Source organism: Euleptes europaea, chromosome 5 (genome assembly GCF_029931775.1).
Source record: "Euleptes europaea isolate rEulEur1 chromosome 5, rEulEur1.hap1, whole genome shotgun sequence".
Lineage (NCBI taxonomy): Eukaryota > Metazoa > Chordata > Lepidosauria > Squamata > Sphaerodactylidae > Euleptes > Euleptes europaea.
In genome coordinates, this window is record NC_079316.1 from 79731745 (window position 1) to 79752220 (window position 20476).

At 42.5% G+C, this 20476-nt stretch overlaps 1 protein-coding gene across 1 annotated transcript in view; it reads left to right on the top strand.

The window, feature by feature from the left end:
• The window catches only part of BLNK (B cell linker), a 114831-nt gene that overhangs the window by 5107 nt on the left and 89248 nt on the right, over positions 1-20476 (top strand). The window contains exon 2 of the mRNA XM_056849954.1: positions 915-977. Coding sequence (XP_056705932.1) covers positions 915-977 — 63 coding nt within the window. The remainder of the gene's footprint in view (positions 1-914; positions 978-20476) is intronic.

The following is a 20476-nucleotide window of genomic DNA, read 5'->3' on the forward strand; positions in this document are numbered from 1 at the left end:
AACAGAAAGAACAAGCTTGAGCTGGTTGTGAGTGACCTAACCTTTGCTCTGTGTGCTTCACATATGGCTATGATGCAAGCCAAACTGGCACAAACTGGCAAAGGTCCCTACTTGGGGGCACAAATACCAAAAACCTTGGCCACCAGTAGGCTTGGTTAATTACATCAGGTCCAACACAAAGCTCTGGCTCAAGGGACTAGGTTAGCTATAATGTTCATTAAATACAATATATAGCTCAAGTTTGGAGACTTGAAATAGAAGTAAGCCTTGCCTTCAAAGTCCAGTTATCTATAGCTGAAGACATGCAGCAGGTTTCAGCAGAGCTGGAAGGCACTTGAGTGATGTATCACTTCCTATGATGCATATTCTGTTTTTTAAACAATAGAATAATCTGCAAAAATTGTTTTATGTCAGATATGGGATGACACCATGAATAGCAATCCATCTCTCAAACTACTCTCTGAAGAACGGCAGAAAATTATTGTCCATCTTTGCCTTTGAGCTGGAGTCATATGTAATCACTTTGAGCTGGAGTTATATGTAATCACTACCAATAACAATCAGTACAAAATATACAGAATTTCCTAAAACTAGGGTTGCCAGGTCCCTCTTCGCCACCGGCGGGAGGTTTTTGGGGCAGATCCTGAGGAGAGGGGGGTTTGGGGAGGGGAGGGACTTCAATGCCATAGAGTCCAATTGCCAAAGCGGCCATTTTCTCCTGGTGAACTGATCTCTATCAGCTGGCTATCAGTTGTAATAGCAGGAGATCTCCAGCTAGTACCTGGAGGTTGGCAACCCTACCTAAAACCGAAATCTACCAGAAATTCATTATGGCAGCAGATTAGCCTGGAATCAGCCAAAAGGTTTACATAAATATATGAACACCAAATTTAGTGTCCTCTCCTCCTTTTCAGTGTGGGATGTACGACTGTGCCAAGACTGTGGAAAAATTAAACATAGATGGAGCTCAGTTTTTGGTAAGTAATTTTAATAATTTTGGTAAGAAATTGCAGTAAGTTTCCCCCTGTTTAATGGAGCATGATGTATACACTCAGTGACAAGTGTTTATGAATCCGCAGAGCACAACATGTTGGTGGAAGGTATAGTATATAGTGTGTTGGTTCACATGGAACACTAAATTATTATTATTTATTTAATTCATTTATACCCTGCTTTTCTCCCCAACAGGGACCCAAAGCAGCTTATATCACTCTCCTCTCCTCCACTTTATCTTGGCAAATAATTATTCGTACTTGCCCTCTAAGCCCAAATTATGAATAATGGTTCAAAGCTAGTTTGCAATCTTGATTTAGAGAACAAGCACAAAACCTAACCATTACACCAGGGGATGTGGCTCAGTGGCAGAACATCTGCTTGGCACGCAGAAGGTCCCAGGTGCAATCCCCGGCATCTCCAGTTCAAGGGACCAGGCAAGTAGGTGATGTGAAAGTTGTCTGCCTGAGACCCTGGAGAGCCGCTGCCGGTCTGAGTAGACAATACTGACTTTGATGGACCAAGGGTCTGATTCAATATAAGGCAGCTTCATGTGATCAACACATCTTTGGAGTACACGTCGGATTGTATTATAAGAAAGAGGGTGGCTTGGTTCAAACATAACACAAATTAAAGATGTCAACACCATTTTAAAGACTAACAAAATGTATTCCAGTATAAGCTTTTGAGAGTCAGAGCACACTTCATCAGATACATGGGAGATATATTTACACCTCAAGTTACAAGCAACAGAAAGATGGGAGTAAAGAGATTATACGGAGAGGATTAATTTTATTAGATATTGTTTTTAACTGCCACGCGTGTAACATCTGCTTACTTTCCCCTTTCTGTTGCTTGTAACTTTCGGTATAAATATATCTTCTATGGATGTACATTCCAGGCAACTGATGAAATGAGCTCTAACTCATGAAATCTGGTGCTAGAATACGTGTTTTTTTTTTAGCCTTTAAAGAGCTCCTGGACTTCTGTTTAATTTATCTGCAACAGACTACTCCACTTGGCTCAAACTCCTGATCAGCCCTGGCAGTTTGTGTCAGCCCACCAATTGTGTCTTCCTGCCCTGCTTCCATTTGAGGAGAGGGCACAACAGGTGAGCTAATACACATTTAGGGTTGCCAACCTCCAGGTAGTACAAAAACAGGCTGATAACAATGTGTAATGACAATTGTATATTGAATATAACAATGTGTTACCAAGCCAATTGCATGTATACAACAAAGTATTTCTCAGTCCTGGGTGTATAACAAAGTGCTAACAAGCCAATTACATATGTACAACAAAGTATTACTCAGTCCTGGTACAGTAACAATCAATCCGAGGTCGATGTCTTCAAGTGAAGAAGGGTAGAAAGGGATACGATCGTTTCCATTCTAACTCAGTTCCATTTCTGTACAAATATGTATATATTACAATAAACAATCTCTCATAAATGTTCTCTCAATGACTTAAACAATATAAATATATACTTACATATATTGATGTCAAAATTTCCATAGACTTTTAGCATCACCCTTTTAGGGACAAAATAGCAACCATGTGTATTTTTTAGCTTATCTATTCCAACATCAGGATATCCATTGAAACAAGGTTGCACAGTCTATGGAAAGTCTATGGAAATTTTTGAAGCTACAGAAGCTTATATTGGAATGAGTACATTTTGACATCAATATATGTAAGTATATATTTATATTGTTTAAGTCATTGAGAGAACATTTATGAGAGATTGTTTATTGTAATATATGCATATTTGTACAGAAACGGGACTGAGGAAGAATTGAAACGATTGTATCCCTTTCTACCCTTCTTCACTTGAAGACATCGACCTCAGATTGATTGTTACTGTACCAGGACTGAGTAATACTTTGTTGTACATATGTAATTGGCTTGTTAGCACGTTGTTATACACCCAGGACTGAGAAATACTTTGTTGTATACATGCAATTGGCTTGGTAACATGTTGTTACATTCAATATACTATTGTCATTACACATTGTTATCAGCCTGTTCCTGTACTAATTTTCTAACCTTAGGTAATGGTGCAGAGGTGTTGGTTTTTGATTGCTTAACCTCCAGGTAGTAGCTGGAGATCTCCTGCTATTACAACTGACCTCCAGCCGATAGAGATCAGTCCACCTGGAGAAAATGACCACTTCGGCAATTGGACTCTATGGCATTGAAGTCCCTCCCCTCCCAAATCCCACCCTCCTCAGGCTCCGCCCCAAAACCCTCCCACTGATGATGAAGAGGGACCTGGGTACCCTATGCACGTTGTCAGGCGCGCTGAGCTGAGAGGCCCTGCAGAGCTAGCTTGTAGCACACCAGGGGTGGCTCAGTTTAGCTTCCTCTGGGGCCACCGTCTCTTCCCAGCCCAGTCCTGTCCAAAACCATGTTATAAATGAGGCCACTTGCTTAATCCACATCTTCGCTACAATGGCTGTGAGGTATCTCTGACAATCCACCCTTGTTGACTATCACAAGCCCTAATACAACCCAGCTCTTCTGGAGTCTTGGAGAACATCCTAATTCTGCTCATTTGCCGAAGTGCAAACTGATTTCCACAGGCCACCAAAGCTCAGCCTCCAATTTGAACTGAAACTAGCAGATGCTCGCAAGGTCAAATTGAAATGAACCTGGAGTAATTCCCACGTACAACTAGAATCGAGATGTCAAAGTGCAAACGTCAAAAGACATCCTTTCCCTCGTCCAGTTTTCGCCATAATGGTTAAAACAGAAACTGGGAGAAAGAAAAGAGAACTTTTTTCTTCTTCTTCTTCTGCATTTGTGGTTTAAAAACAGGAAATACACAGGAGAATATTTGGCACTCTATTCAGTGTAAGCCTCATTCTTTATTATAGCTGTCATGATGTTGCTTCAGTATTTTTTGATAAAGGTATTCAACATTGATAATCTCTAAGAAGGAAGTTACATTATTAATGCTCACTAGGTGTTATCAAGGACAATTGTGGCTGGCCTATTTAATGCTCACCAAGAATGGCAACCAATGCAGATGAATAAAGGGAATTATATGATTCTTTTAAAATAGGAGTATTTACAGCGCTTAGATGTCTGGCTCAAAGCAGTTCCAAAGTTAAGTTCAGATAGTCTTTTCAGGAATGGCTAATGTTCAGCTTAGTATTATAACTTTAGTTTAAAAGCTTCCCAAGTTACTTTGAAGTGTCTCCAGCAAAAAAAAGAAGCGTAACTCATAACCAGTAACATGAGACAGAATATTTTAAGAAGAGAGAAACAGAGAAGGAGAACAATGAGCAAATACAATAAAAGATGACTCGGCACTTAAAGCAGTTGGAACAGGGAGCATATTTTAAAGTCTGGGCTGGGAAGAAATTACTATATTTCTGTTCCTCTTTGCTGATAGCCTGTTAAGCAAAATAAAAGAGCAAAGTTTCTGCTGTTTCTGCAGAACAGGGATTGGTAAAAAAAAAAGAAAAAAACCAGCAGTGTGCAATATATTTTATCTTCATTAGTAAAAGAACGACAGTGAAACCATGAGAAGAGTTACACCCTTATTTATTTGATTTATATTCCCCCGGGGAGTCACTAGGATTAGAGGAGTGTCACTCTGCTAAGAAGTTGAGGCAGGTTGTTCACTGCTGTATAGGGTTGCCAGGTCCCTCATTGCTATCGGCGGGAGGGTTTTGGTCACCACACCTAAAAAAGGATACTGCAGAACTTGAGAAGGCGCAAAAAAGAGCAACCAAAAGGATCAGGGGACTAGAACAACTGCCCTATGAGGAGTGGTTGAAATGTTTAGGGCTATTTAGCTGGGAAATAAGGTGATTAAGGGGAGACATGATAGAGGTCTAAAAACGTATGCATGGAATGGAGAGATTGGACAAGGAGAAACTTTGCTCCCTCATAATACCAGAACGGGGGGTCATCTGCTGAAGCTGGAGGGTGAGAGATTCAGAACAGATAAAAGGAAGTATTTCTTCACAGAACGCATAGTTCAGTTGAGGAACTCCCTGCCCCAGGATGTGGTGATGGCTGCCAACTTGGAAGGCATTAAGAGGGGAGTGGATGTGTTTATGGAGAAGAGGGCTATTCATGAATACTAGTAAAAATGGGTGCTAGTCATGATGCATACCTAGAATCATAGAATCATAGAGTTGGAAGGGACCACCAGGGTCATCTAGTCCAACATCCTGCACACTACAGGAAATTCACAACTACCTCCCCCACACAACCCCAGTGACCCCTACTCCATGCTCAGAAGATGGCCCTGTTCTCTCCAGGATCAGAGGAGCATGCCCATTATATTAGGTGCTTTGGAACACAGGCAGGATGGTGCTGCTGCAGTTTTCTTGTTTGTGGGCTTCCTAGAGGCACCAGGTTGGGCCACTGTGTGAACAGACTGCTGGAATTGATGGACCTTGGTCTGATCCCGCATGGCCTTTCTTTTGTTCTTATGTTCTTATGTTATATTTTCCCAATTACCTAGAAAATTCTCATTGACTAAGGAACTCAAATCAACATAAATATATATATTTAAAAACATTAAAATATTCTGCCCTTTACTAACACATACAGATGTTCTGCTGAGCTATTTAGTAGCCATGACCTGGGTTTCAATTTTTCCTCCCAAGAAGTGTCATTGAGCTAGGCTACAGTCCAGAGCCTTGAGTAATGGGAACCATTCATTATCCCTTTTATTCTAACTGTTACTACGCAATAATATCCTGAATTCTACATTACTTGAGAGACTGGTACCTATTTACAACTATGACATTTTTATCTGAGGCTTTTCATAGCTAAAAGACAAAAAAAAGGGAACTGTACTCCACATATTTCTGAACACCTAGAATTTTCCCTCCGCAGATCGAATCTACCCTGTCTCCTCCCAAATTACATCATCTATTATGAATAAGAATGATGCCAAAGAGACACACGCTGACACCAGCCAAAAGCCTGTGAGAAATCAGCACAAGCCTAATGACTAATTACTGTCTCATACACAGTCTTTAACTTAAAAGACAAAAATAGTCAGACTTTTAGGATTACCATCTACAATCCAGAAAGAAAGAACAGCTATTCCTTTAAGACATGTCTTTTCTTGCAGGGAGCTCTTAAAGGAACAGCAGCCCCCTCCTGGGTAGGAACTGTCAACCCCCAGAACTCCAGGAATCTGTCCATTGTCAGCATTCTCTGCCAAGCAATGGAAACTAGCAGGAATTCCTCTGAGTGATGCAGTGGAAGTTATTAAAATATTTATCAGCCACTCCATATTTTAAAACCCATGGAGTCTGCTCCTGTTACAAACAAAATCAAACAACAGAAGAAGAAAAAAGCCGTGTTTTTTCCCACCTGCTAGCCCTATTTCCGCACTCAGAAGTTAACACTGTGTAATCTTGTTCCAGGCACGATTGAATATGCTAAAAATAGGCAGTACACATCAACAGATATAATGAGCGGTATACAAGCATGTAGCGGTAACAAGCATGTATCAGCAGTACTTCAAGCAGTATACATCAATGAGCATATAATACTCTCCCATAAGTACATGGGAGAAAGTTACAGTTTGCCTTTAGACCTCTAAAACACCACCAATACACAAAATCTTCCAAATTTTAAATCCTAAATTGGCTATTATACACATGTTATATTTGTCCTGGATGTTGGCTGCATAGGCAGAATTGCCTATTTATTTATTTACTTACTTACTTACTTACTTACTTACTTATTTAATAAATAGGGTTGCCAACATCCAGGTACTGTCTGGAGATCTCCTGCTATTACGGCTGATCTCCAGCCCATAGAGATCAGTGCACCTGGAGAAAATGGCCGCTTTGGCCATTGGACTCTATGGCATTGAAGTCCCTCCCCTCCCCAAACTCTGTCCTCTTCAGGCCCCACCCCAAAAACCTCCTACCGGTGGCGAAGAGGGACCTGGCAACCCTATTAATGTTATCCCACCCTTCCTCTAAGCAACTCAGGGGAGCCTATATATGTTTCCCCCTCTTCCCACTTTACCCTAAGAAAGGCCCATAAGGAAGGTTAGGCTGAGAGAGAGAGTGACTAGCCTAAGGTTTTATTTCATTTTCTTTGTTTGCTAAATTTATATCTAGCCTTTCTGCCCTCACAATGGCCACCAAGGCAGCTAGCAATTTAAAAAAAAAATGCAGAGAAAAAGTTTCTCTTGGTCAAGTACAATGTAATTCTCCCTCCGCATGAGAAGAAATGGGGAAGGGAGAAGTAGAAGCCACTCTGTTGTGCTATCCAGGAAAAAAAGCTGGGGAAATAGCTTCCAGTGCTGCAAAAAGAAACTTTTCGGCAACTTAAGGAAGCTAAGCGAGAGCGAAGGGAAACAAAGGGGAAAAGATGGGAATCAGCCTTCAGAGCTAAGAAAAGAAACCACTTCTTACAGCAAACTGTACCCCAGCAACACCAAGAGGAGAGCCAGAGCTGAAAGCACTAAAATCTCCCCAGCTATTCTGCTGTGTCTGCAAAGAAATATATCAGCCATTGACAGCACCCTTCTTACTATAATCATTGACTTTACATAAGATGATTTTTTTTTCTTTAATCCCCTTTTCTCTTTTCTTCCTTTTTAGATTTACACATGTATTTTGAGATGAATATAGGGAGGGAAATGGGATATCTCTTTTTTTTCTTTTATCCTTTTTTTTCTTTTTCTTTCTTTTTCTCTCCTTGGTATTATTAATATTGAATATATTGGATAAGGGGAAAGTACAAATATAATAGGGTGACTTATAGATGAATTAGAATGCATGGATGCAAAGGAGATCTTGTATATTTTAGAGAGGGAGGAAGACGGTGGGGAAGTCAAATGTTTTTGATTGTATTTTGAAGACATACATCTAATAATTTTATGAATTTTTAATGATTATATTTATGGATATAGAGGGTGTATGTCTAAATCTAATGTTGGTTATTATTGAAAAATAATAAAAATATTTTTTTAAAAAAAGACAGCACCCTTCTTCGCCAATTGCTAATCTCCTCTTGTAGTCTACAGGAGAGAATCTTCTGTTTTTGGAGTCTTTGGGGAAATCATAAGTCAGCTGTGGCTTGACAGCCCTTTACATACAACATAGGGGGGCTTGCTGAGTCACAAGCAATGTTTTCATGTCTGTATGCTGCGCGGAGAGATAGGCCAAAAAGCAACGTCCCGTTTAGGATGTCTAGTTTCTTGGATTAGACTTTCTGTATAGTTTGCCTGCCAAGCACCGCAACAAATAATTCCAAGCACTGGAAGTTATGTGTCTAGAGATTTTTAAAATTCAGTTTAGGGCCCATGGGAGGGGGTAGGCTTATTCCGATCAGGGCTATGGCACGAGGGGAATGAGAGTTTATAAAACTCTTCTATTTTAAGTTTCGTTTATAATAACAACAGCAACAAAAAATAAAAATACAACAGCAGTAGGTTAAACGTACTTGCACGGTTGAGATATGTTCCGATACCTGGTCTATTATACATCGGTGCTTTTTACAGAAAACGTACCATTTGTTGTATTCCCTTAGCAGAATTTAATAAATGCAAATCATATGATAGTTTCATGGGCATTGTTTACTTCATACCCTGCCAGAAATGTTGTTAGTCTTTAAGGTGCTACTGGACTCTTGCTTTTTTCTACAGCTATTGACAGGCTAACACGGCTACACATCCGTAGATTTAAACATAATAATAGCAGACTGCTGCACCTGCAGTTCTAAAATAGTTTATTTCAAATAATCCGATGACCCAATGGCCTTGGACAAAATAAATCACATTAATACTACCCTCTAATTCCACCCTCGTGTTGAAGCCACTGCAGCCAAAAATGTTGCCACAGCCAGCGTTATGCCAAAATCAGTATTAAAAAATCCCATAGCAAAAGAGCCAGGGAAGCAAAAGAATCACCACAAGCAATCACTGGCTGAATCCAGGAATCTCTCAAAGGGGCCACCAGCATACAGTTAAAAAAGATATGAGCCAATGTTTCGGTTGCACCAAATCTGCAAGGACACAGTCAATCTGGATAAGCTATTCCTTAAAATCTACCCAGCAAAATAGTGGAGGGAAAAATATTTAACCTAGCCAAAAGAAAAGCCCGTCAATATTAAAGAATGGTCAATTGATAATACAATGGGAGTACAGAAGGAGGCACAATACAGAATAATAATGTAGAGAGCACACTCTACGAACCTTAGCAAGGGCTGGCTATTCTTAAAATCAACAATGGCACATTCCAGTTCCAACGGCACAGATCTTTCAGCTAAGAGTACCATTGCTTCGTATGTCGTGGTTTGGTTCATGCCCAGGAAGCCTCAGGTCGACTAGATTTTTTTAAGCAGTTTTCCTGAAGATTTCCTCTGGAATGTTTAGAAGTTCAAAATTGTCATTCCCTGCTACTCTCCACGCACACACAAAGAAAAAAAGAAATAATGTTGAGGGAGGACGCGCATGCGTGTGTGTTTTAAGCTACTTGTTAAAAGTAGCTTAAATTTTCATTGTGCTCGATTGTCTCTGGATTAGGGTTGCCAACCTCCACGTGGTAGCTGGAGATATCCCGCTATTACAAATGATCTCCAGGTGAGAGAGATCGGTTCACCTGGAGAAAATGGCTGCTTTGGAAGATGGACTCTATGGCATTACACTCCACTGAAGTCCTTCCCCTCACCCAACCCAGTACAGTTTCTCCTTGTTGTGCAAGTGCTCTGGGGAGCCAGATGTCACCATATCATGAAGACGCAACCGGAGATAGATCCTGTTTAGATCATGCAGCAGCCATTTGCATCAGTGAATGAGCGGTATAGGCATGGACGCTGCGTGCTGCACTGTTCCATTTCCAGTCAGGAATAGATCCCATCTTCCACTTCCTTCTGCAAGAAGATGAAAGCATGCCTCTTAGTATACGGCTTTTCAGCCTGGTTAGAGGATGTTCTAGAAGTACAACTGAACTGAACAGTCAAGTCTGAATAGTCTTTCATCTTTATCAGAGATCCCCTTGTCAAGTTCACTGGGCCATGATCCTCAATACTGTTTGCTCCTGGGTAATTTCAGAGCTAGCGCCAGCGTGGTGTAGGGTTTAAGAGTGGCAGACTCTAATCTGGAGAACCCAGTTGAATTCCTCACTCCTCCACATGAAGCCTGCTGGGTGACCTTGGGCCAGCCACAGTTCTCTCAGCCCACACGGAGCCAGGAAATGGCAAACCACCTCCGAATGTCTCTGACCTTGAAAACCATATGAGCTTGACGGCATGGCTTGACGGCAAAATCACACACACTGTTTCAGAGCAGTCAGTGGGATTGCTAAAAGAACCTTATCAATTTTTTATGCAGAGTTTTTGGATATGTTCTTGATTACCTAAATAAAAATCTATGGAAAGCAAGAAGTTTACTGCCTGCCTCCTTCTTCTGTAGCCAAATGCTGGTTCTTGGAGGACAGGGAACCTTAAGGAATGGCTTAAGGGGCAAACTGGGAGGTCTGCAGAAGGAAAAGGGGAATTGGCAGAAATTATACTTCCCCTTACATGAGTGGAAAATTAGTCTGGATCCAACCCATAGATTAATTTCTTTTTTACACTTCATAAAGTCTTTAAAAAAAAATGGGGAATCTGCGTTAACGTAATTTCCTTGCGACTGCCCTCTCTGCTCATTTTCAGCTCATTTAAGAAATTGGTTTTTCTACTTCCTGATTTGAGAAGTTGCGCCAGCAGAGAAAGTACAGCTTTTTATCGCTCTTCTGAGAGTTTGCAATTTAATTGCACAAGAAAAGCTGACATTTGTAGTTAAGCTCTAAGGAAATAGGATCCTATATCTGAAGGGATGAGATCATTTCTTGTGGCAAGAAGCCACTAATGAAAAACAAAAGCTGTTCTGGCAAGGAACGCTTAGTAATATTTAGTAAGTCATTAAGTAGTTTGGTAACAAAATTGCTTTAATTAAAATTGATTGAAATCCCCCAGTTAACACTGTGTTTAGATTCTTGTTCCTTAAAGAAGATTGGATCCCCACTGACAAATATCCTAATAAAACTGTTACTTAAAGCTTTTCTTTAAAAAAAAAAAACACTACCACTGAAATTGAATAGCCACAATCTATCCTAAAAAGCAGTGCAATACTTTCATTTACGCAAAAGGATATTTCAATAGCATCTACTGTTTTCGAGTGAGACCAAGACAGCATACTTATTGGAGAATATACCTATTTCCCCAGCAGCCTGAAACATACAAATGCAGTTTATGGAATGGCTGCCATGGGATCCATTATACTAGTAGATATACTTTCCACCAACAGAAGAAGTCTTCCCCTGACTCAAGAGGAAGAGTTCCTGCAAGATTTAGCTCTATAAATGGTACACTTTTCCTTCTATACTGCCACTTGGACCCTCCATGCTTCAGCTGAATGTCATGTTACTGCAAAGCAAATGGGGGAAAGCCATTCAGTAGGGTTGCCAGGTCCCTCTTCGCCACTGGCAGGAGGTTTTTGGGATGGAGCCTGAGGAGGGTGGTGTTTGGGGAGGAGAGGGACTTCAATGCCATAGAGCCCAATGGCCAAAGCAGCCATTTTCTCCAGGTGATCTGATCTCTATCGGCTGGAGATCAGTTGTAATAGCAGGAGATCTCCAGCTAGTACCTGGAGGTTGGCAACCCTACCATTCAGATATTCCTCACTGCCAGCAAAGCCATGTCAGTGCTAGGGGAAGATGGTCAGTCTTTCATAGGGTTGCCAGGTCCCTCTTCGCCTCCGGCGGGAGGTTTTTGGAGCAGAGCCTGAGGAGGGCAGGGTTTGGGGAGGGGAGGGATTTCAATGCCATAGAGTCCAATTGCCAAAGCAGCCATTTTCTCCAGGTGAACTGATCTCTCTCGGCTGGAGATCAGTTTTAATAGCAGGAGATCTCCAGCTAGGGCCTGGAGGCTAGCAACATTAGTCTTTCAGGTTGTAAGGAGGTGGGCCGGCGCCAGTGGCGCGAAGGGAAGGCCATCCATGGCTGGTGGGCCCTCGGATATGAGTTCACTAGAGGGTGTAACTAGTTCACCCTCAACCCTTTCAGAGGCCTCAAACTGGGAGGGGAGGGTTGAATCCTCACCTTGGTCCACCTCTTCCCATCGGGACTCTCCCTTCCCTCTCCTGCTGTTCTCTCTGAGTTAGTTTCATGGAGAGAGGAGCAGCCCCAATTGTGTCCTCTTTGGCTCTAGGTTGGAGGAGCTTAAATAGCTCCTGTGACAGTTCCTGCAAGTCATAGAATCACAGAATCATACAGCTGGAAGGGGCCATACAGGCCATCTAGTCCAACCCTTTGCTCACTGCAGGATCAGCCTAGAGCAACCCTAACAACTGTTTGTCCAGCCTCTGCTTAAAGACTACCAGTGAGGGAGAACTCACCAACTCCCTTGGTAGCTGATTCCGCTGCTGAACAACTCTTACTGTAAAAACAAAATTTCCTAATATCCAGCTGGTACCTTTCTGCACGCAATTTAAACCCATTATTGCTAGTCCTATCCTCTACCGCAGCTCCCTGCCCTCCTCTAAGTGTCAGCCCTTCAAATACTTAAAGAGAGCAATCATGTCCCCCACCCCTCAACCTCTTCTTCCCCAGACTAAACATTCCCAACTCCCTCAGCCTTTCCTCGTAGGGCTTGGTCTCCAGGCCCCTGATCATCCTAATTTCTCTCCTCTGCACCTACCCGATTCGGTCCACATCCTTTTTGAAGTGAAGCCTCTAGAACTGCACACAATATTCCAGATGCGGCCTGACCAATACAGTGTACAGTGGAACTATGACATCTTACAATTTGGATGATATGCCTCTGTTGATGCACCCCAAGATCGCATTAGCCTTTTTTGTCACTGCATCACACTGGCTGCTCACATTTAACTTACGGTCCACCAAGATCTTGTTCACACACACTGCTACCCAGAAGCTCCTCCCCCTTCCTCTAGTTTGTGGGGAACCAGCAAACCAGGGTGTTGCCTCACATCCCTGGGAAAGATTTGGGGATGGTCTGAGCCTTCTTGTGGCCAATTTTGTTCTGGCCTCTTCCCTGGCCTGACCCTATCAGGCCACCATTGGGCCTCGGAGGCATGGCTTTTCTTTCTAGCCTACCAGGACTTGAAGCCACAGCACTGCCAGTTTGCTACCCGGATCTACCACCTGTGGAAGCCTGACCTTCAACTGCCTTAATCACTGGCCTGGTCCGCACTGAGGGGCTGCAGCACCACCCTCCTGCCTTGCCTTTGTGGTGGTCGCATGATCGGCATTGGAGCCCCCATCTGGCTCTAGACAACCAGCCCTTGGAATCTATTTTTGAGGCTCTGCACCAGTGAACATTTCCTCTTATCTATCCCCCATCCCCATCCTACTGTACCACGAAGCATGTTGATGCTTCTTGCTGCCTCCTATCAAAAAGGGGGGGGGCACAGAGTGCAGTTCATGAGAATGACGCAGAAGTGTTTCATGATTCCAGCACTAGGGTGGTAGAGTGTATCTTGTGCTGTGGTAGCCGTGTTCAGCAAAATACCTGATCAGTAGGGTTGCCAATCTTCAGGTGCTGCAAAACAATTCACAGTGCGATGCTAATTGGCTATGCAAAAATAATGAACACTAGGCTCAGTTCTACACATCTATTCCAAAGGAGACAGTCAATACAAAAAGTAGTGCAAGGAATATCTACAAGTGAGCGATAGTCAAACAAGAGAACATAGTACCACAAGTATCAAAGAACAAAGTCAAAGAACATTATACACAAAAAAATCTATGTCTAATGTTTCCCTCTGGGTCTTTAAGACTTTCCTGTTACGATATCAGTCTTTGTAAGAGCTGGTCCAGAAAGTGGAAAAGATTCCTTGCTGCCTCCTAACAAAAAGGGGGGGCACAGAGTGCAGTTCATGAGAATGACGCAGAAGTGTTTCATGATTCCAGCACTAGGGTGGTAGATTGTATCTTGTGCTGAGGTAGCCGTGTTCAGCAGAATAGCTGATCAGTAGGGTTGCCAATCTCCAGGTACTAGCAGGAGATTTCCCGCTATTACAACTGATCTCCAGCCCATAGAGATCAGTTCGCTTGGAGAAAATGGCCACTTTGACAATTGGACTCTTTGGCATTGAAGTCCCTCCCCTCCTCAAACCCTGCCCTCCTCAAGCTCCACCCCAAAAATCTCCAGGTATTTCGCAACCCAGAGCTGGTGACCCTACTGATCAGGCTGCTTCTTGGCTGAGCATGTAACTTGTCCATTTGACATTCTGTTTGGTTGTCGGTAATATGGTAGACCTATGGAACGTAGAGGAAGGCACTGGCAAACCACCTCTGTTAGTCTCTTGCCATGAAAACCCAAAAAGGGGTCACCATAGGTCGGCTGTGACTTGACGGCACTTCACACATGGAACAATTCTGTATTTCATGTTCAACCCTCCCCTACATGCACCCCTCTTTTTCCAAAGGGGCAGGAAAATGAAAACAACAATGCAATTTCCAGTGGACAACATATTCTAGACAAACAGCAACCTCAGCACACATTTTTAAAATGGGAAGGATAAATGTAAAACTTAATTTAATGTGGCATTTCTTTTGAAAAGTGAAACACTGGAACAGAAATTGGTGTGGAATTTCAGGAGAACAATTATTTTTTTTCCTATGGGTTTTTCTTCACACATTTCCCATGCATCCTCTGATGATGGTTTCGGTAGGGGAAGCAATTCTTACCCTCATTCCTACTGCTTTGTTTTCTTGTATCCCATGTAGTTATTTCCCTCCCTAGCCTTATTATTTCCATCCAGATGCAAAAGAATAAAGAAAAACAGCTGCTTTGGCAGGCAGAGCCAGCCAGGAGTGCTTCTGCAAAGTTCCCAGGCCCTTGGACAGCAGGGGCTAATTAAAATAGGGAGGCGACCTGTCGCAGGCTCCTTCTGCCAGGGGTTCCTGCCCTGTGTACACAAATGTTTGCCTGACTCAAGAACCGTTCAAGGAAGGATTGTCTCAAGATGATGTACTTGAGGATGTAAACAAAGAAGGGGCTCCGATTCAGTTACCTCTGGAGTTAAACAAGCTCAGTTCTCACTACACCAATTAGTTCAGTTTTATTGCTATTGAGCAGAGATGACTGCAAAAAAAAAAAAAGTGTCATCCAAACAAGCCAACGCAAATCAAACTTATAAATATTTGGAGCAGTCTTAACACCAAGAATATACATTTTCCCCCTTCTGACAGTAGGGTTGCCAACCTCCAGGTACTAGCTGGAGATCTCCTGCTATTACAACTGATCTCCAGCCGATGGTGATCAATTCACCTGGAGAAAATGGCTGCTTTGGCAATTGGACTCTATGGCATTGAAGTCCCTCCCCTCCCCAAACCCCGCCCTCCTCAGGCTCCGCCCCCAAAATCTCCCACCAGTGGCAAGGAAGGACCTGGCAAAACAATCAGACATACAGCAAAAGTAAAATCATAGTAAAAATTATCCATGTGATCTTAAGAACTACAGAAGAACATTCTGAATAAAGGTTTCTCAGGTTCTATCTAGAGCAAAGGTTACTACCCAGGAAGCTTTTTTTATCCTTTCCACTTAAGGAAAGATTATGAATTTGCATATCCATGAGAAATATTTTACCTATCAAGACTAAAACTGGTTCTGATGCAAGAGGCAGTGGAAAAGAGAGTAAGAAAAAAATTATCCACAAATACAGAAACTTCAGTCATAGTCAAAACCAGCTTCCATCCAGTAACATAATGCCATTTAAGCTTTACAAACAAATAAGAAATACTACTTTTAAAAAACAAATAAGAAATACTACTGGGTTTGTACTCCTTCCATTCATAGTTGCTTTTCCTGTAAAGATCGACCAAGTTCCCTTCTGAAAGCCTCACCCCCCACTCCATTTGGTGTTAGCATGAGTATGCAGGCATGCACAGTATACGTGTTCCTGTAGTTTATTTTAGTACAGCCTTACTTCCAGCAAGTGTTGTCTGGTAAATGCATGCAAATTTAAAGCTCAGCATGTAAACTACTTACGTCAATATCCTGAAACAGAGTGCAAGTTAACTTTTATCATTATGAGTATGCCTTTGTAGGCATTTGTGTATGCTACTGCCTGCCTAGGAGTTTGAAAACTAGGAGTCTAGTGCTGTGCTTTCTTAGGGGTGAAAAATCCAAATACAATCACATGCAATAATTTATTGTACAATATAGTATCACAAACATTTAATTGCAATTTATGGAGGTTGGACGCCCAGAAATAAGTAATTCCAGAAAGGTAGCCATGTAACATTTGCTGGGCCATAAATAGGATCTCCAAGGTGCCACAAGATTCAACATATTCTTAATCCAGCACATGTTTTTGTGAGCGTGAGCCCCCCTTATCAGCTTCCAAACTGAAATTTCATTCAGCATGAACACACCCCACACATAGGGTTGCCAACCAGGTGGTGGCAGGAGATCTCCTGCTATTGCAACTGATCTCCAGCCGATAGAGATCAGTTCACCTGGAAAATATGGCCGCTTTGGCCATTGGACTCTATGGCATTGAAGCCCCTCCCCTCTCCAAAACCCACCCTCCTTAGGCTCCACCCCCAAAACCTCCCGCTGATGGTGAAGAGGGACCTGGCAACTCTACCCGCTCAACAGGGCAGGGGGCAGAGAAGAGAAGCAGAGTTGTCAACAGTGAGTTGAAAGGCCATGTATTGCAACAGAGATAAGCAAGCAAGCCAGCTTGCCATTTCCAAGTCATGCAATGGCTTTGAGAAACTTTGCTCAGGCATGCCTATTTCTGTTCTTCCCAAATACTGCCCTGTTGCTACATCTAGGTAAAAAGTGCTGTTTTTAGAAAGTCATGGACCCATAATTTTTTATAGGAAATGTGGTTTCTAAATAGCAGAAGTATTTTTCTTTTAGGTTCCCGCAGGGACCCTGCGTTAGATAAAAGTGTTAGGGATTCAGTGCGAGTTCCATTTCTGTCAGGGCAGTTAAAGGGTTAACTTGTTTACATCAATAGTTAGTCTCAAAATGATGATGTAAATGACAGATGTAACCATTCTATTGGCTAGAGAATCGCCATTGCAAACGTGCAGGATGGCACGGAGTCAGGATTGTTTTATTACCTTGTTCCTTTTTACACCTTTAACAAAGGAACAGGGTAATAAAACAAATTCTGACTCCGTGCCTTCCTGCACGTTTGCAATGGCGATTCTCTAGCCAATAAAAAATCTTTCCTGCTGTGAGGGTTACCGCATTATGTATTCCCAGCGATGTATTAAGAGTTTGAAAATATTATAAAAAATACTGTTCGTACTTTCTATGTATTCCCAGCGATGTATTAAGAGTTTGAAACTGTTATAAAAAATACTGTTTGCACTTTGTTTGGCCCCTTTAGCTGTGAAGACGTCTTCCAACCATTTTTTTGCCGTGGTATCCAAAAACCCTTTTAAAGCGATGTTTTTTATAACATTTTCAAACTCTTAATACATCGCTGGGAATACATAATGCGGTAACCCCCTATGTCTGATATAAACGTGCAACTTTTCAAATTTGACCAACTAAGAACTTAGGAAAGTTGCAAGCTTGCTTCCGACATAGCAGGCAGGGCTCTTTTATCTAATGCAGGAGCCTAACCAAAAAAATATTTCAGGTATTCTGAAGCAACATTTCCTTCCTAGAAAAATCTATGAAACATTTGGAGATTCCAAGCCAATAAGCAAGATCAATTTTTCCCCTACCCCATCACAGGAGATTAAAAAAAACCTTCCTGATGATCAACCTTTCTACCTAAAAGCAAAGGGTCTTGCTCAAAAGCAAACCAAAAACTTAGAACATGCATAACACAGGGTTAGTAAGTAGCATTTCTATGACCACATAAGGATATTGGGACAATGTTGTAGTTTCCATAAGCTGTACATGCGGTAAAATAACCAAACATTTTTTGCATGGACCAGCAGCAACTTCCTGATGCTTGACATATCTACAGGATGCATCCTCTGTTCTTAACTAGCTGTACAGTACACTGCTATGTTCTATATAACGCCTGCACACTGTTAATGCCAGATAAATAATGCATTGGAGGAGAAAGCATGAGAATAGCTTTTATTCTTGTTCACGCAGATGACATGTTCTTGTTCATGCAGGTAGTTGGGAGGTAGCTGTGAACTTCCTGCATTGTGCAGGGGGGGTTGGACTAGATGACCCTGGTGGTCTCTTCCAATTCTTGATTCTGTGACATATATTAAAGCCCATGGATCATAACAAGATTTAATGGTCACTGATCTCTGTTGCTGCAGTAATAGTTGCCTTAACACAGTTATTATGCTTAATGTATGAACAGAAGTCGCAGCTGCTATGGTGAACAAAAGTTAAGCGAAACCAGTTTTAGACGCACTTTCTATTTAGGCCACCAGATGTCAGACTTTTCTATATTTAAATATCCCCCCCCCCCTCCATGCTCTCCCTGTTTCAGTTTGGGAGCAGATCTCCACCAGATGATCTTCCTCACAGTTCAAGTCATACTAAGCAAATTGTCTGTCTGTTTTGTATATAGATCGACAATGGCAAATGACTATAGGGCATTAAAATGCATCTTTATAAAAAAAAACCCGCTAAACTGAGTAACTTAGAACTAGAAAGGCATGTTATTTCTCCATCTTCTTTTGTTCTACCTACAATAAATGTTTCAATACAGTGCCTTTGGCTGTCCTTTTGGTCTCTGTCCCAAGTTTCTCTAGGCTTTTTTTTTTAAGGCATGGACTTATTCATTCACTGCTCGGGATGACTGAACTAATCAGCGACTGCTAGGGTTGCCTGCTCTGGGTTGGGAAATACCAGGAGATTTTGGGGGGCGGAGCCTGAGGAGGGCGAGGCATGGGGAGGGGAGGGGACTTCCATGCCTTAGAGTCCAATTGCCAAAGTGGCCATTTTCTCCAGGGGGACTGATCTCTATCGGCTGGAGACCAGGTGTAGTAGCAGGAGATCTCCAGCTTGAACCTGGAGGTTGGCAACCCTAGTGACTGCCCAGTGACATCTGCAGTTGACTTCTGAGTGCTGCTATAGCCTCAGCCAACACTGCCAGGGATTCCAGGACTAGTTGGAATATTGTAGTACATTTTGATCCCACCCTTCTTTCCATGAGCTCAGAGCAGCCTGCATGCTCCTCCTTCCCTCAGTTTATCCTTGTAACAATCCTGCGGGGTAGGTATTGTTGCCAACCTCCAGGTTCTAGCTGGAGATCTCCTGCTATTTCAACTGATCTCCAGCCGATAGAGATCAGTTCATCTGGAGAAAACGGCCACTTTGGCCATTGGACTCAATGACATTGAAGTCCCTTCCCTCCCCAAACCCCGCCCTACCCAGGCTCCAGCCCAAAAAACCTCCCACCAGTGGCGAAGAGGGACCTGGCAACCCTTATAGGTAGGACAGGCTGACACAGAAAGTTTCATGACAGAGTTGGGACATGAACAGAGGTCTCCCAGATCTGACTCCAATGCTTTAACCACTACATCATACAGGCTTGTCAAATGTCTCATTTTAAACAAATTTAACTTCTTGTGGTGAAACTGCGTTACTAGGATCTTTTCTAGGGATATATACCACATTGAAAGTAGGCTGAAAGCTGAGCGCAAATATGCGCTTAAGTAAAGCTATTCCTTTATTACAAGGGATGAAGTCGCTTCCCTGAGAAGTTAAGGGGGCTGGCCATACATTCACTTGTGTGTGTGTGGATAAAGTGCCGTCAAGTCGCAGTCGACTTATGCCGACCCCTTTTGGGGTTTTCATGGCAAGAGACTAACAGAGGATACATTCACTTACTGTCAATTTACTCAGCTGTTTTGCTTAAGGAAGTTACTGCTCTCAACAGATGTTAAAGACAGACAGTTTTTTTCTTCTTATTTTTAGGAAAGTATATAGGCCTTTTATGCAGGGACATTTCTCCACTGTCACCCCTGCCGACTGCTTCGGGGTTCCTTTTGATTATGCACACTTTTTCCGCCTGCCAGAGATCACCTCGCTCTCCCCGCACATTTTGCCCATGTTTTCCAGATGCCGCTTCAATAGGGTTTCCAGGTCCCTCTTTGGCACAGGTGGGAGGTTTCTGGGGCAGAGCCTGAGGAAGACGGGGCTTGGGGAGCGGAGGGACTTCAATGCCATAGAGTCTAATGGCCAAAGCAGCCGTTTTCTCCAGGTGAACTGATCTCTATTGGCTGGAGATCAGTTGTAATAGCAGGAGAGCTCCAGCTAGCACCTAGAGTTTGGCAACCCTATGTTTTAGCCAGAATCTGGAAAATGCAGACAAAATGCACAGGAAGTGCTAGGTGGCCTCTGACGGGCGGAAAAGGCATGCATAATCAAAATGAAGCCCCGAAGCGGGGGTCAACACCCCTGCATAAAAGGCCATAGTTTCCTTCTTTTAAGGCAAAAGGTAACATCAGGTTTAAAAAAAACAAAAACATAATCAGAACTGGCCTGAAGGGTGTTTTGTGCAAAATGCCCCGATTTCTTTGATGTGAAACCTAGCTGTCCTTAT